At 52.6% G+C, this 23,339-nt stretch overlaps 7 protein-coding genes across 7 annotated transcripts; 3 read left to right on the top strand and 4 right to left on the bottom strand.

The window, feature by feature from the left end:
* Window positions 1–240: 240 nt before the first annotated feature.
* Window positions 241–2,851, bottom strand: spb1 (rRNA methyltransferase spb1; the record flags this gene model as incomplete). Its single annotated transcript, XM_056689140.1, has 4 exons — window positions 241–794; window positions 856–2,572; window positions 2,632–2,781; window positions 2,834–2,851. 4 exons carry the CDS (start codon window positions 2,849–2,851, stop codon window positions 241–243), a joined length of 2,439 nt encoding a protein of 812 aa, XP_056541569.1.
* Window positions 2,852–3,179: 328 nt separating this feature from the next.
* N7482_007014 (uncharacterized protein) lies at window positions 3,180–5,910 on the top strand (the record flags this gene model as incomplete). Its single annotated transcript, XM_056689139.1, has 5 exons — window positions 3,180–3,302; window positions 3,373–5,250; window positions 5,306–5,385; window positions 5,440–5,589; window positions 5,652–5,910. 5 exons carry the CDS (start codon window positions 3,180–3,182, stop codon window positions 5,908–5,910), a joined length of 2,490 nt encoding a protein of 829 aa, XP_056541568.1.
* Window positions 5,911–6,237: 327 nt separating this feature from the next.
* Window positions 6,238–8,971, bottom strand: N7482_007013 (uncharacterized protein; the record flags this gene model as incomplete). The annotated part of the gene is made up of 10 exons (XM_056689138.1): window positions 6,238–6,287; window positions 6,340–6,989; window positions 7,048–7,307; window positions 7,368–7,436; window positions 7,499–7,537; window positions 7,589–8,156; window positions 8,217–8,418; window positions 8,476–8,629; window positions 8,756–8,801; window positions 8,868–8,971. 10 exons carry the CDS (start codon window positions 8,969–8,971, stop codon window positions 6,238–6,240), a joined length of 2,142 nt encoding a protein of 713 aa, XP_056541567.1.
* A 975-nt stretch (window positions 8,972–9,946) lies between these two features.
* Window positions 9,947–11,532, bottom strand: irs4 (the record flags this gene model as incomplete). The annotated part of the gene is made up of 2 exons (XM_056689137.1): window positions 9,947–11,007; window positions 11,034–11,532. The coding sequence occupies 2 exons, from the start codon at window positions 11,530–11,532 to the stop codon at window positions 9,947–9,949; spliced, it is 1,560 nt and encodes a 519-aa protein (XP_056541566.1).
* Window positions 11,533–12,153: 621 nt separating this feature from the next.
* On the top strand, window positions 12,154–15,634 carry N7482_007011 (uncharacterized protein; the record flags this gene model as incomplete). The annotated part of the gene is made up of 5 exons (XM_056689136.1): window positions 12,154–12,419; window positions 12,486–14,064; window positions 14,129–14,392; window positions 14,449–14,593; window positions 14,649–15,634. 5 exons carry the CDS (start codon window positions 12,154–12,156, stop codon window positions 15,632–15,634), a joined length of 3,240 nt encoding a protein of 1,079 aa, XP_056541565.1.
* Window positions 15,635–15,835: 201 nt separating this feature from the next.
* On the top strand, window positions 15,836–19,238 carry N7482_007010 (DNA ligase (ATP) DNL4; the record flags this gene model as incomplete). Its single annotated transcript, XM_056689135.1, has 7 exons — window positions 15,836–15,897; window positions 15,953–18,063; window positions 18,121–18,252; window positions 18,312–18,444; window positions 18,513–18,618; window positions 18,675–19,131; window positions 19,219–19,238. 7 exons carry the CDS (start codon window positions 15,836–15,838, stop codon window positions 19,236–19,238), a joined length of 3,021 nt encoding a protein of 1,006 aa, XP_056541564.1.
* Window positions 19,239–20,178: 940 nt separating this feature from the next.
* On the bottom strand, window positions 20,179–21,636 carry N7482_007009 (uncharacterized protein; the record flags this gene model as incomplete). The annotated part of the gene is made up of 1 exon (XM_056689134.1): window positions 20,179–21,636. The coding sequence occupies one exon, from the start codon at window positions 21,634–21,636 to the stop codon at window positions 20,179–20,181; it is 1,458 nt and encodes a 485-aa protein (XP_056541563.1).
* Window positions 21,637–23,339: the final 1,703 nt, after the last annotated feature.

The raw sequence follows: 23,339 nt of genomic DNA, 5'->3' as shown, positions 1-23,339 counted from the left end.
GGGAACCTCAGCGCGTGGCACGGGGATCGTTAGTCAGACGGCACTTACAGCAGTTGGTAACTACACACGCAACAACCATATCCTACTATCAACTATTCTCTTCAACATACCAACTATACAAATATCCTTTATACTGGTACTGTCAGGTAATGTCACTATTGCTTATATAAATACTTCTACAGCTAGGCACTCGGGTATCATCCATATTTTGGCCGAATCTATACACTAGGAACACGTCGATCACGACTTCTTCTTCGCCAGTCGCTTTTCCGCCCGAATATCCTTCTTCATACGCGCATCCACAATCTTGTACTTGCCCTTGACACCGCGGGGACGGCCAGAAATACCACGGTTGGCTCCCTTAGCCACAACAAGCTTGACCTGCTGCTTGGGCTTCTTCTTAGTGGCTTTGCCCATCATCTTCGAGATAGCCTGCGCCTTATCACGCTCACTGAGGGCCTCGTCATCCGCCAGCAGGGCTGACTTCTTGCGCAGCTTCTCCAACTTCTGAGCGGCCTTGAACTTCTTACGACCCTTTGCCTCCATCACCTTCTTGATAGGGCGAGCGTTTATGGCGCGCAACTTCTCCTTGATTGCGGCCGCGGCGGCCTTGGTGACGGGTCGTTGGATCTTGCTGTGCTGGCCCTCATCATCGAGGAACCACTCGGGGAGACCGTCAACATCACGGAACGAATAGCGGTGGAAGCCATCGTCAACGACATCTCCGGATTTCTTCTCGCCCGAAGCCATCGCCTGTGCTAGAGCCATAGCCTCGGCGGTGATGATATCAATGTCTGCAATGTTAAGGTTAGAAAGGAATATATGGACATCGATATGGGGTAAAGGAGAACTTACCAAGTTGGCCATTGGGTTTGCGTGGATCTCCTGGGTCCTCGGTCTCTTCGTCGGAATCAATCCATTCAGATTCCTGCTTCTTGGCGGGCTTCTTGTTTTTGGCCTCCTTTTTGTCCTTGGACTTTGATGCAGGGGCTGGGACATCCTCCTCCTCGTCCATCTCAATATCCTCCTCCTCTTCCTCCTCCTCCTCCTCATCGTCGTCTTCATCTTCATCCTCCTCCTCCTCTCCTAGTCCTTGGAAGATATCCTGGTCGAAGAACATAGAAGCATTATTCGAGAGGCTGCCAGACTTGGGTGCAGTGTCACTCGAGAGATTAGTCTCGTCTTCATCTTCCTCGTCCTCTTCTTCTTCTTCCCCTTCCTCATTGTCGCTCTTGTTCTCCTCTGAGAAGCCCTCCCATTCATCGGCCTCGTAGTTTTTACGAGCCTTCTTGGAGCGCAATTTCGAGTCTCTGTCCTCCATGCGCTCTTGGTATAGCTCGTACATCCCATCGAGTTCCCGTTCCAGACGGTCGCCGTCATCGTCGCTTTCGTCGTCATCTGAAGACTCGTCCTCGCTCTCGCTGTCAACAGGCACATCGCGAGCATTGACCACAGCATCTCTGGCACCAGCTCGGTCCACGCGCTTGAGGGAGAAAGTGGAGTCCTCTCCTCCTGGTCCGATTTGCTCCATGCCGATATCCATGGGCGTGGTCATGTGCAGCTGCAGCCGGACGATCTCTTTGCGCTTCTTCTCGTTTTCCTTGCGCCGCTCTTTCTTGCTACGGGCATTTGCCTTCTCCCGCATGCGCATGAGCTGTTCCTGGATCGCCAGCTCCTCGTCCATTGGGGCGACCTCAGCCACTTCTTCCCCATCTTCTTCATTTTGCTGCTTCTTTTTAACAACAAGTCCGAACTTCTCCCGAACCTTCAAACGCCATCGAAGCAGGTTGCGGAACTCTTTCTTTCCGAGAATCTTCAGATCCTCACAGCAAGTTCGAATTTCATCTGTAGTTTCCTCAAGCCTATCCACAGTAGACAACGCAATATCGCCACCTATGGGCTGCTGGAAGCTCAGTTTGTTGTAACCACCTAGGATGGCGATGGGGTCCGTGGTGTTGATGAATTCAGTGACCGCGATTTCCTTGTGCTGGGTGTAGTCTCCCTCCTCATAACCTTCACGCCTCCGCTTCTTCTTCTCCGGGTTGAAAACCTTCGCTTCATGGTTCGGAGTAGCGCCTTGCAGTTCCGCGAAGACATGCTTGGGATCAAGGAACTTCGGGTCGACGCGCTTCGGCGCCTTGTAGCCACGGCAGACAACGAAAATTTCGGCAGATACGCTACGTGACGAAGGGGGCTTGGTCGCCTCAACCGATTGAAACAGCTGTTTGAAGACCCACAGCAAAGGGTTGTAATCCTTGGACCGGAAGACCTTGGTAACAAAGTTTCCGCCTTCACACAAAAACTCTGTAGCCAATTTCAAAGATTGCAAGACAAGTTCGGCTTGGGAGAAGGCATCCTGAACCCATGCTGTACCGACATTGGGCGCACCATCGTGAAGGACAGTGTCTGCCTTCCAGTGTTTGAGATGCGATCGAATCGTAGCACGGCACTTCTCGGTGGTGATATCGCTTTGGAAGGAAATGACTCGAGGGATAGGCTTGATGGGGGCGAGATCGACACCGACGATGATACTCTGTGCAGGCATGCATTCCGCAGCCACTTGACACCACGACTATGAGGTTTGTTAGAGATGAAGGCCTCTGAAGTGAAGGTCTCACAAGAGGTACTTACACCGGGTGCCGCACAAAGATCAAGCAGAACTTTGCTCTTCTCCAGGAATCCATACTTCTTGTTCAACTGGATCAATTTGAACGCAGCACGAGCGCGGTAGCCCTTCTCCTTTGCCAGCCGATACCATTTATCCAAACGACCTTTTCCGTGCTTGAAGCAGTCAGTACATGCACTTACCAAAGGGTGAGGAAAATGAACTAACCTTCTTCTGGATCGCCATCTTGGAACACGGGCGGCCTTATCAAAGACCTGAGTGCCCTGTATTGCAATGGAATAAAAGAACGATAGAGGATGTATACTTTTACCCCAGCAGCGCTAGAAAGAAAAAAAAAAGTCGAACTTATCGCTCACCGCCTTTCAACATTTGGGACAATGTTGTGGCCTGAGGCTACAAACAAACCGGAGGCACCTGGCCAGGCCAACATGTGACGTGCGTGATATCAGACCCCCCAGTTCGTGGCGCTTTATAGCTCCCCAAGATCTGCCTTTGAAATTCTGTTGTTTCTCTCGCGCGATAGAGTTCCCCTAATGATACTACCTCCGCCTCCATGACCTTCAAGGGATCTCGCAAGAAAGCGAAGCCCAGCCCCTCTGGCGCGGACTCACCGTTCCCCGCGTCTCCGAGCAATGCTGCCCGAGACCGCTCAGACTCCGAAACCCAAAGCCGTGCAGTAAGTCTGGCCGTCCAGGAAGCTAATGCCTATTGATGGTATAGCTAACTACCCGTTACCTTCCACATAGAGCTGGTACCCGGGATCCTGGTCGGCCATCTCGCGAGTGTCCAAAGCAGCTCCAGTTACCGAGGTTGCCCGTGAGAGCATATCGGTCGCTCAAAACGTAGCTTCCAGCGTTGTGGATTCTACAACCTCCCTTCTCGACACGCCCAGACAAAATCGGCATCCGTCTATTCAACTGACTAAGAGAGCTGGCACATCTACCAGATCTCTCCCAGCCGACGTTACAACCACCCGAGTCAATATTGCGTCGGATGGTTCAGTCTCCAGAACAACCCTGGACGCCCCGGAGACAACTGCGGCTACAGAGCCTTCGCCAGATAAAGAGACATCAGGAGAAGGAGCCTTGAAACCTTTGGAGAAATCGACGGAAGGGCACCAACCTAACGTTGAGAACGTTGAGTCCAATCCACTGCAAACAGTCGAAGCGCCTGCTGAGCAGTCTAGCGGATGGCTTTCATGGCTATATAAATCAGATTCAACAGAAAAGGACAATCCGACTGGTCCGGAATCTACTGAAGCAGAACAACTTGTTAAAAACCAGCCTACCAAACAAGCTGATTCCCAGCCAACCGCGACTGAAACCACCGGAGAAGAGGCACAACAAGATCAGGGACAAGAGCAAACACCGGAACCCACAAGTGACACAAGTGAGACGATTTCAACGGCTCAGAAACGGTCGTGGCTGCAGATGTGGTACGGTTCAGCTTCCTTGAATAAACAGGGGCAACAAGGTACAACGGGTTCGACTCAACAACTTCAGAGAAACCCCGATACATCTGTGGATCAGGACGTGGATATGGCACCAAAGGACCCTTCAGGCCCTCCCGAAGAAACACCTGCTCCCCCTCAAATCCCAGGAGGAGGAACAAAATCCTCGGGATGGTCCTTCTGGTCCAAAGACAATTCCAAGGATACTACTCCAGAGAAAGCCCAGGAAGTTGAAGCCGTCGAAGCGACAGTGACGTCGGATACACCGTCGCGAACAACATCACTTGAGCCAAATTCAGAAGCCAACGTGAAAATTACAAAGAAGGGAAATCTGAAAGTCAAGCCATCCAAAGATAGCCATGTGAAAGACGGAACCGTCTCAACCGTCGAAGCCACGTCAACCTCGACAGCACCAGTCGACACAAGACCGGCGGATGCTACTGCGTCAAAGCAACTACAGATGATACTGCCTAATCAAGTACTACCGAAATTTGAAGACACATATGGAATGGAGGAGTCCCCATCGCTCCTGCAGAGTCTCGGCCGATTGTTGCATTACACTAAAGGCCCAGAGCATAACCATGTCGCTCGAATCAAAGAACCGACGCGCATCAAACGAGCCCTGGTCATTGGCGTTCATGGCTATTTTCCTGCACCATTTATTCGAAGCGTGCTGGGACAGCCCACTGGAACATCTATTCGATTCTCCAACATGGCCGCTGAGGCTGTTCGAAAATACACTGCAGATCATGGTTATACCTGCGAGATTGGCAAAATTGCCCTGGAAGGCGAAGGCCGTATTGCAGAGCGGGTCGACTTGCTTTGGAAGCTACTGCTGAACTGGATGGAAGAAATCCGCAGGGCCGATTTCATTCTGGTAGCGTGCCACAGTCAAGGTGTCCCGGTTTCTATCATGCTGGTTGCGAAGTTGATTGCCTTTGGCTGCGTCAATGCTTCGCGTGTGGGCGTCTGTGCCATGGCCGGTGTGAATATGGGTCCTTTTTCTTCTTATCGTTCCCGGTGGATCAGCGGATCGGCCGGAGAACTGTTTGATTTCGAATTACCTTTCAGCAAGGTCTCCAAGGACTATGAGGCCGCACTGAAGTGTGCTCTTGATTTCGGTGTGCGTATATCTTACGTTGGGAGCATTGACGATCAGCTCGTCTCTCTGGAGGTATGTTCATTATCTATGCTGAAATTTAGAATTTTGACTAATTGTGGTCGACAAGTCATCCTTATTTTCTACAATTGCTCACCCCTACATTTACCGTTCCGTTTTTGTAGATGGGAGAGTCCACGCTCCAAGCTTGTATGCATCACCCCCAAAATTCAAACCTATCTTGATATTAATCCTGTTCCTTAGCCTCTCCCACCTCGTTGGTTTTGCACTCAAGTTACGAAACCTCGGCGTCCCAGATCACGGCCTCATCCGTGAACTCAGCAGCCCATTGGCTGGCAGTCTTTACACGGGAGATGGTCATTCTCGTCTGTACGACGACGAAGCTGTATACTAGTATGTGTCACCCAGCTTTCTAGCTCCCCTATTTACCTACCAATACTGATTATCATTTCCAGCATGGCTATTCAATTTGCTCTGGAGACATCTACCGTCCCAGATGCGAAACTAAATATCAAACGATCCAGCCCCGCCATCTCCCCGAACCCATACATCCTGCCGTTCGCTATGCGCGGTCTTCTAGAAGAGGAGCACGTGCGGCGTCAGCTGCATGAAGAGACCATGGAGCTCCTCCGCCAGTTCGACGACTGGAAGCCGTCGAGTAAGGTTTTGAAGGACGTCAAGTTTCGACTTGAGGGTATCCGGTCAAAGCTGTAGCTTGCGATAATAGACCTTTGAAGCCTTGGATGCGGATTTCTTTCGTTTTTTAGCGTTTACAATTTAGCGACATTCTAGAGGAAATATACAGTTCCCTCTGCTTTATTTCCTCTTTTAATCATTCTTCAATTCTTATTTGAATACCACGCAAGGTTGGCGACTTGACGACTCGTCTACGTGGCAACTATTAGTTTAGTTCCGAGATAGATAGATACAGGTAACATAAAATGAGAGGAAAGGATGAGGTGTAACTTCTCAGTACCGCTAGCAGTGGAGAGGTGAAGTCCTTCGCAGAAAATGCAACAAATTAAAAAAAAGCGTGGTCAGCTAAACAGATGTAGTAGAAAACGCCGTTTGATATGCACCTTGAATTTCGTCTGCGTAATGGTTAGTACTGGTAGAGAGATAATAGTACGTGAAAACACAAACCTCTCATCCCATCCATTGCCTCAAAAGCATACGAATAATTTGACACAGCTGCAATAATTCGTTCCAGGCCCCGCCGTAGCTCTTCCATCAGCTGATCGGTCGAATCACTTGCGAGTTCAGTTTCCGCACCGGGCGAGAGCTGCTTGGCCACTCGTGCCTTGTAAAAGATCATGAGCATTGCGTAGCTGCTTTGCATTAGGCAACAGGCGAACGAGGGCATAGTCCGAGATAGTGGGCGACTCGATTGATGTTGCTGCCGACCTTCGGATAATGGCTGAGGATAGGGCAAGGACTCAAATGCACTGGAAATGACGAGCGCGGCTCGCAGACAGATCTTTGCGCATTGTTGTGGACTGTAAGGGAACCCGGAGGCGAAAGGATACTGCGGATATGCCGGGAGATAGGGGTGGATGTCGGATGAAGTAGAAGAGTCTGAGGGTGTCATGTATTCAGTGGAAGAAGCGCGTTGGAAGTGGTCGAGGTGGCTGCATGAGCAGGAGATGTTGTTGATCCCTGACCCCTGGACGGCAGGTTTTGTGATTAGGTCTGTTGATGCGTTGCTTGGGTTTGCAGCCGTTAGGTCGCAATGTCTTTTGATGAAGATGGGGATGTCGGAGAAGGCTCTGAAGCGATGGGTCTTGATTTGTGCACTGGGGAAAATCAGCTTATTTCCTCTTGATGGACAGCAAAGTAAAAGACGTTACCTACCTTGACAGTTTGATCCGGGATATGGTTCGTATGGTTTGAGCAGTTATTGTTTCATGGCGATCGTCAAAGTCTGGATGTCGAGAGACCAATGGGAGCATATCTGTCTGCGCGAGCACAGAATTCGTCCAGGAATCGAGCTGCTGCATCCGTTCAAACATGTAATGGAGACCCGACTGTGAGGTAAGACTTTTATTCAGATCGGAGATGAACTGAGTAGCTGATATCAAGACTTGTTGTGCCTGTATAAGAATTGACCAGCCCTGTAGAAAGATTAGCAGGCTGATGGAGAAGAGGAGATGTTGGCAAGATAGGCGACAAACCTCAGCATCTGAATCGAAATGTGGGTATGGTGTTGTAAACTGCGGGTCATTGATGACGATCGTCGGAGGCTAAAGTTGCGTTAGAAAATATCGATTCTGGGGCAATCAATTGGCCTGAGTATTGTACTTACAGTTATGCTCACAATGGAACCTTGAATGACACAATAATACTAGGAAACTGTTAGCCACAATGGAGAAAGAATAGCCTCAGGGTAGCTTACCGTCATCCACCAAGCCCTCCGGCGAGCTTCAGCGAAGTCATCACTGTCCATGCAGGAATGAAGGGACTTATCCAGAGCAAGAGCCAAAGCTTGACCGGCACGATATCTCATCTTGAGAAGATTTCCCCGTTGTGAGTACTCGTACACTGAGAGGATGAGTAGAGCCAGAAGAGTCTCAAGATCCTCCGGAGTCAAGGGATGAAGCCTATCTCGGGTTACCGACGGCCGTGCGCTTGATAATGCCTGTCCAGGGTGAGTTGAGGACAATTCAAGATCACACTCCGTCTCGATGACCGAATTGGCTAGTTGGGCAAATGCATGCGCGTACGTCCTGCGTTGAACGACAGATGCCGGCGAGGAAGGTTCCGGGTCGTCGGGGTGCGGAATCAATGCCAGGATTGCCGATATCGCAAGGCTCAAAGGCGAACGGGGCCGATACATCATGAGCGGCTCTGATGACGGACTTGGGGAGACAGGGCAGTGCAATGGTCGGTCCTGACGTTGTGGTAATACCCGGGGTGGCAAGATGGGAAAATAATAGTGGATGAAATCGTAATAGGCGTTCAAACTAGCGGACGTGTCAACGCTACTATACGGGTATTATGGGAGGGAACGATGGAAGACTTACATTTCTGCTTCGCTCCCGTAGGTTCTCACCAGACACGACGTCGTGCTCATGAGGGATGGCATAGGCTCCATGTGGACATGGGACGGACTCTCATCCCCCGCATAGAAGCCCTGGAATATTGAGGCCACTTGCGGGAAATCCAGATGCCGCAAACCTGCGCCCGGTAGAGAGAGCACGTCGATTTGACTAAACATCCCCGGCCCTGTGGGATTGTTAGTGACATATGTACGCATGCCATTGCTAGATAAGCAATGCGTACGCTCGTCGAAATCCCCGGAGGGATCCACAGCATACTGGGCATCCTCCTCCTTCAGCTCTTCGTCCGGCGACGGGGAAGAAACCTTTTGCTTCTTCTTGCGTGGCCCGCCTCGTTTGCTAGGCAGGTACGAGCACTTTCGGCCTTTGGCGACGCACTAAAAGACGGTCAGTTAGTCCTTAGTCGTACTCAGCGACCCGTGAGAGCCACAGGCGGCTCCACCGCCCAGAAGAATAGTTCAAACATAGTAAAGGCAAGGGAATTCGGAGGCTTTGAAACGTACATTGGCACAGGGTTCCTGCCCGCAACAGCGTGTTCTCGAGGCGCGACTAGGGACTGGGGTTAGCGAGCGAAAACCTTTAGCCGGCCGACGCCGACCGGGAGGGGAGGCGCACCAAGGCAAACAGGCTACCTTGACGGGAGGTTTGGCGAATTTCTTGCGAATCGGCCGAGGCGCCGTCGAGGCAAGCCCGCTCTCGTTCTCAAAAGCATCGACCATGGCGAATCACACTGCCGGGATGGCATGGGGCGATACTCCGCAGTCCCCCGCCAGGCCCTCTCCGTCGGGTTCTTTTGCAGGCTTCTCTGAGACTGCTGAATGCGCCTTCTTTGATGGCTAGCCTCTCAACGGTTGTCGGTTCAGCCCGGGTGATACAGAGGAATCCCGAGGGAGAGTGAAGAAGTGCCCTGATATAGAAGCGGTGCGCTGATTGCTCGAGTGTTCTCGGTCCAAACCCCGAGCCGTGGAGATCCGGGATTTGCTTCGTGGTACGGCGGATGTCCACAATTTGTCACCGGGGAGGGTTCACTTCATGCCACTGCCGGCAGGTACGGAAGCAACATGGCGGATATGATGAACTCGAGGAATCCATGAGGTCAGCCTGGCATGTCCTCGATCACTTCTCTTCGGCTGGCATGAAATCTCCCTGCGCGGAGTGGATGCTCGGGTCACGTGGTGCCGGGACGGGCGTCTGTCAAATGTCCAGCTGGACCCTGAGAGGACGCATCTCGTGGAAATCTTGGCATCGGATGTTTACTGGACATGCAGATGGATTAAGATGGAAGACAACTGTCGCATAGGTCGTCGTCCATTGTTGCGCAGCTTTTGGAAGTGGAGCCCGGGAGGCGGGGAAGGGGGAATGTGGATAGATCAATCGGCTGAAGTATGGAGGTCCTTTGGCATAGCTAATTAGGATTTGCACGCGCCTGCACTGTGGACTCAGGGAATATATACAGGAATCAGGGAGGGGGCGGATCTTAAGAGTTTAGAATATGACCTCGATTCCTCTGTCCATCTCGAGAGCCCCACTGCGAACCTGCGCATCATAGAGGGGATCTTCCCGAACTATAGGGAGGATTTAGCTAGTCCGACTACAGTATGTACTAGCGCACCTCGGTGGACAGAGTACATAGTTTTATGGACCCAGCGAAGCGTTCCAGTCCTAACCTCGCAATTCAAACACGATCCGTCCCCCTAGCCCTTGGGCCCTGTGGAGGAAAGCTTAATGCCTGTGACATACCGCACGCTGTCCCAAACACTGTCGGGCACCTTGACCGGCAGTTTGTGACCCTTCAGCTGCTGGTCGATCAACCACATTCCAACCACAAATTCTTCTTTCGTCAGAAGTCCCGTGTGTTGGCTATCTACCAGATCCCATACCTGCTCCAGTATCGCGGGTGGCAGCCGGCTGCGGGACCAGATCTCCCGCACCACAAGGTTCAGCACCATCTCTGAGGGGGGCGGCCCTTTCTCGGCACCATTCGGCCCAAGCTCGCGACTGCCTCGGTCAGGAGGGATGAGCAGCCCCTTGTTGGATGCCCAGACGCCCTCGTAGCGTTTCCGCTCTTTCTCTGTTACTTGGCGTTTCCATCGCTTGCGATCCCCTTCGTGATGTTTGTGAGGGTGTTTGTGGAGCAGGTTCATTTTATGTCGGCGCTGGGCGTCAGCGACGTCGGCCTTGGGCATGCCGCGAAGCGTCATCGGCATGCCCTTGGGAGGGCTCGGCGTGCGCGATAGGTCGCTCTTGGGGGTGTGTGCGAGCCGTAGAATTGACCGCGACCGGTTTCGTCGTCGGGCCGGGGGTAGTGGAGGCACCTTTGTCCTCGGAGATGCGCGTGCGGATGCGAGGGAGGATGCGACTATCGCGTCGGAGAGCGCTTCCTCGTTCATTCCCGACTCAGTTACCGTGCTCGAACTGCTGTTATGGGATTGACCTGATATGGAGGCCAGGCTTGGTGTTGACGGGCGCAGTAGAGGAGTACCGGTGAGAACTGGGTTTCGGAAGGGCGTCTGAGAGGGGGTAGACCGCGGGGGAAGTCTCGGTTTGGGATCGTGACACGAGGTTGAATTCAATTGAGAGCTGATTGAGGGTTGGGCACTGGTTGCCGGGACGCGAGCACTTGCAGCGCGAGGTGGTAGAGACGATGGGCGTTCGCCATATCGTTCTGGCTCTCGTTCTGATTCGAGCTTGTGCTCAGGCTCGGGCTCGGGCTCCGAAATGGCAAGGTTATCTCGGAACATTGTATCCAGGGGGTCTCTCTTGTAGTGTATCTGGGTCCACTGGGTCGTATTGGCGTGGGCGAGCGCAGCTCTCGTCGTTCTTCAGCCGCTCGAGACTGCATTCTGCTTGCACTGCGGGCGGCACTGATCTTGGCGGCAGCAATGGCAGCAGCTGCTTCCTGTTTCCTGGAAGGGGATTTTTCGGCGGCGAGGCGTGCAGCGATCTGTCCGGGCGAGGGCGACATCGAGGGTGACGGAGCTCGTCCTCTCGAGACAGTTCTCGGCGGCGAAAGGTTGGTGTTGGCTGCAAACAGCCCGATCTTGTCCTTCACGGAGCCCACCTCGGGCCCATTCTGCGACTCCATTTCCTGGCGACGCAGCTCCGCATGACGGGTTACTGTGCTGGCGACTGCGGCTCTGGCTGCCGCGGATGGTTGCGAGGCCACATCGGACGTAGGTTTGGAGTTTGAGAAGGCGATGGTGGCGCCCTGCAGCGCGGAGTTGTTTCGGGCGGCCCGGGATGCCAACCGCTGGTTCGCGGTGGCGATCTCGCCGTTCATGGAATCGATCTCCGCCGAGTCGTGCCCGATCACACCACCAAAGCGGGGTGGGGGGTTGATGGGGTGGATGATGGAGAGTGATGAACTCTCCGGGTTGCACTGCAGCTGTTGCAGATGAGAACGCTAGGCGTCGAGTATGACGCTGGACAGGTCCACTCCCGAGGCCGACCGTGCACGCCACGCGCTTTTCAGCTTGCAGCTGCACAGCCGAGGAGCCAGGAACCATGTATACGACTGAGGCCTTCGTGCAAGGATGGAGCGGTGGAGTAGTGTAACGCAGCGAAAAAGGAGTATCGGTATGCTATGACTATTTCAACCATCAGGAACGATCGCTCGGATGGCCCGACGTCTACGGAGCCCCAGGGCACTTTCGACGTAATTGTAAGGCTTCCCCAGATTCCATGCCTAATTAACCGAGCCGGGTCGTTTAATTACCAAGCCCAATCGCAGCACGCAACCCTTCGTCGCGTGGGACAGTCCGCAGTGGACGGCTTAATTGAGCCAATTTATAGCCAGACAACCCCCACAACCCCGGCTTTCCCCTCATTTTCCTGCACTGCATGAACTCCTCATCACCTCGGAAATGCCGCATCTTGCCCGGATGCACCCCCTGGCGCCGCCATGCTCTCGGAGACTGAGACTGAGACTGATCATGCGGGCCCAGCCGAGTTCGCAGCTGCTGGCACCTCTCCCATGATGGACTCCGATCGCAGACAAGATGCAAACCATGCCGGGGACCGAACGGAGCAGAACACAGCGGGCCAGGTTCAATGCGCGGTCTGTAGCAGCACCTTTCGGCGCCCGGAACATTTGAAGCGCCATCTGCGCAGTCATACAAAGGAGAAACCCTTCGAGTGCGCGCAGTGTGGCCGCCACTTCTCAAGAACGTATGTTGCCGTCTGGGACCTGCGTTGATATGACTCGGCTGACGGAGGTAATGAATGATGCCTTAGTGATACCCTCCATCGACATGAGCTGAGCCACCATACCCCAGGAAGTGAAGGAGGCAAGGACCGCAAGCATCGTATCACCGTCAAGACATTCCGGGCTTGCTTCAGCTGCGCCACAGCCAGAGTGCGATGTAGTGGTGGCTTGCCATGCGGACGGTGTGATGCTCGCTCTCTTGAATGCCAGTATCCCACGCAGAGACGGTCAAAAGCGAGACTTCGTAATGGAAGCGTGCGGGGAGAGTCTAGTCTGGACATACAGGAAATTGAACCACAATCGCCTCGAAACTCTTCGCCCCATCCCAGTGCAATCAATGTGGTTCCGGCGTTGATGGACCATGCGGCCTCTCATCAACTGGGGCAGTTCTCGATGGAGGGCATTAATGACTCGCAGCTATCACCCAAGACCTCAATACGCCAACTTCCAAATTCCACGGACTCTCATTTGGGAAATACACCGTCGGATAGGCGGGGCTCTATCGCAACACCCTCCAATTCTCAATTATACCTACCGTCTGCCAATCCCGTTGTCAACGCGGCCAGGCCTCCACCGGGTGTGTACCCCGACGGAGATTGTAGCCCAAGATATGGCGAAATCACGAATCCCGGCATGCTACCCGTCGATGCCACAGGGAACCTGGGGCCTGGAATGAGGGAACTCCAGGCCGGCATGGCTGGCCCTGCGGTTGATCTGGATATCGACATGACAGGAAACCCAGAGATGACACTTGATTTCGATCCGTCGCTTTTTGACCAGTCGATGCTATCTACGATCAATTGGCTGCCAAATGAGTTCTTTGCTGGCCCAGCGAACCACGAAGCACCATCTTCTAGGCTCCCACTGCAGGTCTCTCAGACCATCATCCTGGACAACTATGCGGCGCGAATACCATGGCAGCCTCCAGTGATCCATGCTGATAATATCAGCTCCTCAATCCCCGAAAATAATTCCCATACCCCTTCCGGACATCATTCTCTACGAACAGATATGGGGAGTCCCAGGCGATATTCACATGTCGGCAGCGAATCATCTCCTCATTCAGAATCTGTCGATTCTGGAAATCGTTCAGCGGACTACTACGTTGATGGTGGCGGTGCCAGGCTTCCAAGATACAGAAAGAAACAGGCACCTTGGTCCTCCTCGACAGATGCAGCCGCTGTCACAGAGCAAGCTCTCTTCGAGAACGGCGCACGTAAATTCGGCTTCCCGAACGTGCAGGAGATACCCATGGAGAATATCTCAGAAAAAGTCCTACAGTTCGCTCGACCAATCGAGGTGACTACGTACAACGAGATCTATCGCAATTTTCTTTTACTTTGCCGCACTGACAATCCGTTCTTTGAGACGTTTGAATCGGAGAATTTCCCTACGACAGAGGAAAGCAGCCGATACCTTGCTTACTACTTCGATTCATTCCAGGCCGTGTATCCGATATTTCATATTCTAACATTTGATCCAAATCAATGTCACTGGATCTTGACCTTGGCTCTTCTAGCAGTTGGGTGCCATAGCTCAAGCATTCATGAGGCAGATGAATGTACAACGGCCTTTCATGAGATGCTTCGACGGGCTATCTACGTTGAGGTATACCTTTTGACCTGTCGTGCAGATTTTTATCTCTTTTCCAGGCATACTGATATTGTTGCAGAAAGAAAAACATCACGCTGGGTCTGTTTCACTTGACCTGTTGCAAGCCATGCTGCTCAATTGTATTGGACTCCTTCACAGCGGAAATGAGAAGGATAAGCTATCTGCTTTCGGCGCGTTCAAAGACCTTGTGACTCTTGCGAACGACGAGAAGTTGCTATCCTCAACGAAACCATTGAGAGAGTCGAATGGGAATTCTTGCGAAGATTTATGGCAGAAATGGATCAAGGACGAAACTCGGAAGCGGACTGGCTACTGTGTCTGGGTAAGCTTGAATTCCAAAAAATTTTGGAGGTAGATTTGCTGACATCCGATGTAAAGCTCTTGGACTGCACACTTGCTTATTATTTCGATGAGCGACCAATTCTGTCTTTGGATGATGGACAGGCTGCACTACCTGCCCATGAGGAACTTTGGCAGTCGACTTCTATGGAAGGTTGGAAACAGCTGTGGGATCAATCTACCGGTACTCCTTACCCCAATCTTCTCAATTTCCCTAAGCTATATGCTGATTATGACAGTGAACGAATCATTATATGATGCTGTGCATACTCTTTACATTGAAAAGAGACTGGTCTCCGGCATTGGAGAGTTCAGTCACATCCTCCTCATCCACGCTCTTTACCATCGAATGTGGGAAGTGGGCGATTACTTCCGCCGTCCGCTGTCTTTCTGGAATCCAACTGCAAAAAAGCAGTCTCGAGAGACTGCAATCCCTTCCGGGTCTGTTTGGCTTCCAGGAATTCCGTCATACTCCAAATGGCGTAACAGCGCTTGCGATTGCTTGGATATTCTCCACTGGACCGCCAATAGTACTGTCGCTAAGGCGGCCGGATTGGAACATCCCACCATCCTCCATCTCCACGCTGCTCGGCTTATTTTGCTGGCACCATTCCGTGAGATTCGCTCGCTCGCGACGTCTCTTGCAACGGATAAGCTACGATGGAGCAAAAGGCATCAAGCAATTGAATGGCAATATATCTGGCGTTGGATCAAGCATGATCAATACAAAGCTCGGCTGTCCATTATCCATGCTGGAGTGACCCTCTGGCACGTCCGGAGATACTCCACGAATGCATTCCACGAGCCAGTAGCTGCTTTCCTCGCGGTTCTAACACTCTGGGCCTACGGGTCATGTCATGCTTACGCTCCCCAAGATTCGAGTCCATACACGCAGGCTTCGCGCAATGAGCCATCGCAAGAGCCAAGTTTTATTCATTTAGACCGACCGTGCGACGATGAACTGGTGCAACTCTTCGTTCGCGAAGGCCACTCCATGAGAGGGAATATCACGGGCGTAGGAGATATATGTGCGCCCGAGGGTCCAGAGAGGATTTTACGAATCGGCTGCGAGGTTCTCTCCGGTTTGGCAGCATGGCGTCTCTCGAAGAGATTCATTTCTATCCTGACTCGTCTGGCTGGTCTGGCGTCGCGGAACCCGGAGATTGAGCCGAGCCGCAATGGAAATATGGACGAGAGCTGTAACCCTTCTGGTTTCGAACATTAATTTCGAAATATACCTTATTCAGATATAATTTTAGAATAGTCTTTTCATGCATACCCCTTTGTTTATACTGCTTGTCTTGGAGGGCGATATAGTTCTAGGCGACCGCTGAGGTGATGTCACACGTGCGCGCTCGCGCTATCTTATCGCGGAGCTGCCTAAGACTGTCCGGCGGACTTCCACCTCTCTTGAGCTGTGTATACCATGGATTCCGACGAGATTATACCTGAGCCTACCCAGAATGAGGAGGAGGACCTGGATGAGAAGTACTCACTACCTGATCCTCCTCCTATGAGACCACTAACCGCTCAAAAAACACAGGTACCCGAATCGGCCTCATAACCGCGCCCCAACATTCCCATTCCATGAGCTGTACCTGAACCTCTTCAACCCACTCAGTGACATCAAAAAGAAACCGAAAGGCCCTAGTCTAGCGCGACGAAAGGCTGGACCCCAGGGAAAAAGTACGGCGAGCTTGAATCCATATGAGCTTCGGCGCGATATCATCGCTCGTTTTATTTCACGTTGGCGCAAGGAAGTGGGGGACGATATCTATCCAGCCTTCCGGCTGATACTACCGGACAAGGACAGAGATCGGCCTATGTACGGAATCAAGGAAAAGGTCATTGGAAAGATGTTGGTCAAGATTATGAAGATCAACAAGGAGTCAGAGGACGCTTCCAATCTACTGAATTGGAAGCTGCCAGGCGTGTCCGCTGCGCGTATGGCGGGCGACTTCGCTGGGCGATGCTACGATGTTCTGTCAAAGCGGCCGATGCGGACTGAGCCGGGTGATATGTCTATCGAGGAGGTGAACAAAAAGTTGGACGACCTCTCGGCTGCCTCCAAAGAGGACCAGCAAACGCCTATTCTGACGGAGTTCTACCGGCGCATGAACCCGGACGAGCTTACATGGCTCATTCGAATCATTCTTCGACAGATGAAGGTTGGAGCCACTGAGCGTACACTTTTCAATGTCTGGCATCCAGACGCCGAGAACCTGTACAGCATCTCCAGTAGCCTGCGCCGGGTATGCTGGGAGCTTCATGATCCAAATATTCGTCTTGAGGCGGGGGACCGAGGGATCTCGCTTATGCAGTGCTTCCAGCCCCAGCTGGCTCAATTTCAGATGCATTCGTTCGAAAAAATGATCTCGCGAATGCAACCAACGGAGGATGACCCCGTCTTTTGGATTGAAGAAAAAATGGACGGAGAGCGTATGCAGCTTCATATGGATCAAGACGAATCCGTCCCAGGTGGTCGCAGGTTCTGTTTCTGGTCCCGGAAAGCCAAGGAGTATACGTACCTCTATGGAAGTGGAATATACGACGAGAAGGGAACCTTGACAAGACACCTTAAAGATGCCTTTGTGGATGGGGTGCAAAACCTCATCCTTGATGGCGAAATGGTGACATGGGATCCAAAGCAGGATGCACCCGTTCCATTTGGTACGCTGAAAACTGCAGCTCTGGCAGAGCAGCGTAATCCTTTCTCTGATGGACCGAGGCCTTTGTTCCGTGTGTTTGACATCCTCTATCTCAATGGGAGGGACCTGACACGGTATACTCTTCGCGACCGTCGCAATGCCCTACAGAAGACAGTTCTTCCTGTTCATCGCCGCTTTGAGATTCTCGAATACCACGAAGCTACCACTGCAGCAGACGTGGAGAAACGTCTGCGGACGGTCGTGGCTGAGGCGTCAGAAGGTCTGGTTTTGAAGAATCCTCGGTCCCCATACCGCCTGAATGAGCGCCACGATGATTGGATGAAGGTCAAACCCGAGTACATGACCGAATTTGGAGAATCTCTTGATCTAGTGGTCATTGGTGGATACTATGGCTCTGGCCACCGAGGAGGCGCCCTGGCGAGCTTTTTGTGTGGCCTGCGTGTTGATGATCAGAACTCCTCGCAGGGCGCAGACCCCATGAAGTGCTGGTCGTTCTGTAAAGTAGGCGGAGGCTTCACTGCCGCTGACTATCAGGAAATTCGTCACCACACGGATGGCAAGTGGAAGGAGTGGGATTCCAAGAAACCACCAACAGCCTTGATCGAGCTGGCCGGCGGAGACGCGCAGTACGAGCGACCTGATATGTGGATCAAACCGTCAGATTCGGTTGTGCTCTGTGTCAAGGCAGCTTCAGTGTCTGTCAGTGACCAGTTCCGCATGGGATTAACATTGCGCTTTCCACGCTTTAAGAAACTGCGCAAAGATAAAACTTGGAAGACCGCCCTGTCGATCCAAGAGTTTTTGGACCTGAAGTCAAATGCAGAGCAGGAGCACCGTGAAAAGGAATTCTCAGTGGATAATTCCCGGAAGCAGAAGCGCGTGAAAAAGACAGGGAAGAAGCCGTTGACCATCGCCGGGTATGAAGAGAAGGAAAACGCGCAGTATCTCGGCCCTTCGGGTCATGTCTTTGATCATCTCAACTTTTGTGCGTATTGCCACTTCCCCCCATACTTAAGTTCATTCACTGACAAAGGCATTATAGTCGTCATGACGGAATCGACCATGCCCGAAAAGAAGACCAAGGCTGAGCTTGAGCAACTGGTCAAGGCCAACGGGGGCAAGATCTATCAGACAAATACAGCCGCACCAGATACTATTTGCATCGCTGATCGAAGTACGTGCTTCTGTTTATGACAATACATTCTAGTTGAATCTGACTGATGTCTTGCGCAGAGACGGTCAAGGTTGCATCAATACAGAAGAGCGGACAGACCAATATTGTTAGACCATCCTGGCTGATCGATTGCGTCAAGCAAAATGAAAAGGATGCCGGCTTGCCGGACCTCCTTTTAGCTTTCGAGCCGAGGTACGCCTTAGCTTTCTTTGACTAGACGTGACTAGAACAAGACTAATTTTGTTCAATTTCTGCAACAGGCACATGTTCTTCATCAAGGAGGATCAAGATGAAGATATTAAAAGGAACGTCGACCAGTTCGGGGACAGCTATGCTCGCGACACTAGTGTCGATGAGCTTGAGGACGTACGTTTCTTTCACAGTCCTTCCTATTTTGTCCAATACGCTAATTTCCCAAGTAGATTCTCCAGCAGATGCAGCATGGCAAAGATGAGGTCGAAAGCTCATTAGATCCCCATTCAGTCCACAAGATCGAGGCCCATATTCAGGACAAGATTAATTCAGGATACACTGCACCATGTGGGTGGTTGTTCCGCGGTCTACAATTTCTCTTCTTTCCAACCCACCAGGCGAATGGCAATGAAAGCGGCGAGTCGGATTCGTCAGGGTCCATCACGGAGGATATCCGTTTGACTCTTGCACGCAACACAGCCCACTTTGCCGGGGCTAGCAGTGTCACTTCGCTGAACAGTCCAGACGTCACTCATGTCATTGTCAATCCAGAGAAAGTCTCATCGGCAGATATAAGGTCCTTGAGACAGTCCTTGGTTGCGAGATCGGGAAAGAAAGTACCGCATCTTGTGAGCCTGGACTGGGTGGAGGAAAGTTGGAAGCATGGGACACTGTTGGATGAAGAAAGTAAGTTTTCAATCCTCTTGGTTTACAACCATCACCCCTTCCATTTACCTGTACATCCGGGTATACCGCTGACACAACCGTCTACAGGATTCCAGGTGCCGCGGTGAGGGGTTTACCGCTATTGTTAATAATCGGTAATCAAGTCCCTTGGGTTCGTCATCTATTGAGCATCGTAGCGTTACATCATCAACTTTGCGGAAATATCGTAAAGTGGCAGAACAGGGGGCGATTCGTCGCTGGAAGCTACGGATGGAGGGGCGCACATTTCTGGCATCAGATGCGATTTTCGGTGTCAATTTGACCAGCCCCATACTTTCGATGCGAGCTTTCGTGATGCCAGGTTTTTGACAGCACCGTGCGGCCTCCATTGGCCCAGGAAGGCATGGTACAGGCCGCTAGTAATATATCAAGGCGCTAGAAAAGCCTTGGCTCAAATGTACTCTGCTCAAGAAGGGACCAAAGTCGAGAAAGGCGTGTGTTCATAGCATCGTCATAGGGATGAATTTCCTGCCCCACCACAAAGCGACTAACCCACCGCGGCCTAGGCAGATTCCTATCTTTGCCCGCCAAGAGCCAGCCCTATTACGCCGAAGTAGACAGCCAGAAGCAGGTCCTATAATGGCGCGGACCAATCGCTCAGGCGGAGGTCAAGGCTGACCGCCCGGGGATGATCTCATGGCTGCGGGATGAGATCATGATGCAGGGGGGAAACTCCGGAGTCTCGCCGAATGCAGGATTACCGCTAAACAAGCATTATTGCCCGATGGAGCCCAGATAATTTAGAAATTGAGTAGATTGATTGGTCTAGTGGGATGGTTGAGACACACACACATAGAGAGATAGAGAGCTAAGCTAGGGGGGGATGTAGGTCACAAAAGGAAAAATGTGTCAGCCTGGACACTTGCATGCATCCGAGTCCAACGCCGCGCTGGTTTAATAGAGTAATAAACAAAGATATCATGTATATGTACGGGAGAGCCCGACTGCGCCTGCGTCCAGCGCTGGCCGTGGAGGCTTCTCTAGGGGTGGCTGTCGAGATTGGGGGGTTCAAACCGAGACACCCACCCACCGGATTGGGATGGCGTCGTTATCATCGCCATCTTCGTAGTCGGTCGACAAGCGGTAAGGATTGCTCTTGCGAGGGGGAAGCATGATGCGGGCCCGTGTGGGAATATCCTCTCGGAGCTTGCCGCTGCGGCGCATGTTCATCTCAAGAACGACCATACGAAGGAAGTCACTGTTCTCACGGGGTTCGCGCTGGCGCGACATGGGCGGCACCTCAGGATCATAGGTGTGATACTGGTCGCGATTCTTCAAGGCAACGACGTGGAAGTGATTGCGCCGGTTACCTCGGCCGCGAGAACGGCGATACGTCTGCATCTGAATTGAGACGGCACAAGTACTGGCCGACTGGGGCTTGTCGTGAGGGTGGTCATGGTAGACGCACATCTCGGCGGGAGAGACAGGGGTTGGATTCAGGTAGCGTCGCAGAGCTGGAGAAGGCGGTTCCTGCATAGGTGGTGGGCGGCGATCATCGGTCATTTCGGGGGTGATGGTGAAGAGGGATCGCGTGAGAAAGTCTTCTGGTTGGACAGAAGGCGTGGTAAAGGTTGAGACCGACTGCGCGGCGGATTTGATGGCTCGTAATGACGCTGTGAGATTCGACTTGAAGGACGATCTCAAGCTGGGGAAGGATTTGAACGAGGTAGATCGCTTTGAGGTGACCGCATCATGTATGATCGGCTCATGGTGATTCTCAAACTCAACCAGTGCACAATCATCCATCTCCGTTTCAAGAAGAGGGTGGTCAAGGGCGCAGTCTTCGGCAGGGGAGTATCGTAGCTGCCGCCTCTCGGATGGGCTTTTAAGACCGGCTGGTGTTGGTGGCAGGAGCGAGCTGGAGGGGGACCCCAAGTCGGGCACAAGTGAGGGGACTGAGTCACTTGATACGGACTGTGGGGAGAAGGGGATGTCGGATTCAAACTCATGGCCATTCGAATACTTTTCATGTTCTTTATCTGGTGGACTCAATAAGATATCCAGTGGCGAGTTGCTTGTGCCACCCATCAGATAGACCTCCTTCGCCTTCAGACCTTCCTGCATGATCCGGCTGAAGTCTTCCACATGGTTCCCTCGGGGAAGTTTCCGAGGCCTCCGAGTGGACCATGACCGTCGTGGAACAGGAATCGCCGTTGCGTCCAACATAGAGGCAAAGGACATGGGCAAAGTCCGGTCATTGGAGGACGAGGAAGAGGATCTGCGAGACGAAGCCGACGTCCTCGAAGGGGTGCGGGACCGCCCTTCTCGCCGTACGGGAGTATGTGAGCCGCGTTTTGGCGGGATCACCACCGGAGTGGTCATGAGCGAAGCGGTAATCCCAGCATGTTTGGTAGGATGACCACCCACTCGATTCCAACCCGGTCGAGGGGTGTGTTCTTGTGTGCCCGAAGGCTGCATCGCTTTCTGGGGCGGTGCCGAGGTGAAAAGAAAGGCTCTGGGGACCATCATCTTAACGAGTCATGCCCGTCTGTAACTTGTTCACGAGGCCTTGGCCGGAGGAGGCACTCTGGTCAAGCGTCTGAGCGAGATACATGGGGGGGGAGAAAATGGTGACCAAATGTCGTCTCCCGGCGCTGATGTCGGGAGATAACTAGCAGCCGATCTGATTGGACTGGGCTTGGTCGAGGAAAGGGAGGTGCGGGTTGACGTTTGTTTCGGAAGGAGACGTCTAGAACTGATTGCAGGGGAGACGAGGGTCGAAGGGGAGGAAAGGCGAGTCGTTAAGGAGAGGAAAGGGTTGACAGGGCGAGAGGGCGGAAGATAAGAGTGTGGTGATCTCAGCGGGTGCCAGATGATAAGAGGCATCAGAGGCGTATTGGGCAGGTACGCGTGTGACGGTAATTATGGGATGGTCGTGTGGGGGCTTGGGGGCTTCTGCGCAGGGCGATTGGGCGCGGGGAACAATCGCATGCCGGGCTTCCGGCACCGCCATTCTTTAACATTATTAATTGCCCCCGGCTGGGAGGCTGCGCCTGCCTCCCTTGGGCTTAGTGTGGTTCTGAAATGGGGCTAGGTGGTATTCATTCTGTTCGGCGGGTCTGTTCAGTTGGGGTGGAATGTTCGCCCGGTGGAGCCATCGAAGGAGCCCTGCGTGGGATCGGGCTGTCCCCCTTTTCCAATGGACTTCGTACACGGAGTCCGTTGTGCGTGACAGGTCACCTTATCTTGTGCTTGGTCGGGTACCATCCCCCGATAATCATCCTACATAGTATGTACGGAGTACAGTAGTCTCTATCATCGTCCACGGAGTTTTGTCCACCATCCCTATTTTACGGGCTCCATCCCCCCTTGTCGCGTGTCGGGGTGCTCTCCGACTCCGCTGGGTGGGCCGTTTAAGGTAGAGTTTAGTGTGGGTGCCTGCAGATTGAGAAGCCGCCGCTATCTTTCGAAATTCGTCCCAAACCAGTACCCCCTTCAAAACAGAACAGTGCCCCGTACTGTAATATTGATTGATTCCATCCGCCCTCGCGCATGGAACATCTACCAACCTCTTGACTCTCTCACCGCTGACCAAGACCCACTCGGCCAACAGGACCGCTTCGGGAGACGCCGGCTTTGCCGCGATCGGAGGAACCAGTCGGATCGCGGGTGGCTGCAGAAGTCTCTGAAAGGGTGAAGAAGAACCTGACGTGGCAGGTGGAGCTGCCTAAGCGAGCACAGTTGCGGTGTATATTATTTTGTTGTGGTAGACCGGTGCTCTCCTTTTTTTTTTCTGCTTGCCGTTGTCGGTGCTGTATTATTACATATCAGGCTGGCCTGGCCTGTTGTTTTCTTTTTCTCTGACAAACACCCGCGGGGTCCGGCAATCAAAAGCAAGGGTTGAGGGCTTTCGCTTACTGCGGGTATACTCCTTTCTTCCAGACCCAGTGAGATAGTGACTCATTGGTACTGTAAGCAGGGCGATAGGGATGTGGTCTTGCTCTTTGGGGGCGGCTCCTTCTACCCTTCTATGCATCCAAATAGGCTCTTCAACCCGACCAGTACTTCGCACAACTCGGCTCCACCCCCCGATAATCTGTACTCTTCCCATACTTAGACCACAATCATGTGATACCACGTGCCTGTGGCTGAGTCAGCAGTCTCTATCGTCGAGCCCGTCATGAGTCGCTGACGAGCCAGACAGAAGCCGACGATAAACCCCGTCTGCA

Source organism: Penicillium canariense (assembly GCF_028826845.1).
Source record: "Penicillium canariense strain IBT 26290 chromosome Unknown utg000004l_segment0_segment0, whole genome shotgun sequence".
In the NCBI taxonomy this organism is placed as follows: Eukaryota; Fungi; Ascomycota; class Eurotiomycetes; order Eurotiales; family Aspergillaceae; genus Penicillium; species Penicillium canariense.
Note: the sequence above shows the minus strand (reverse complement) of the source record. Positions and strands in the feature narration are given on the sequence as shown.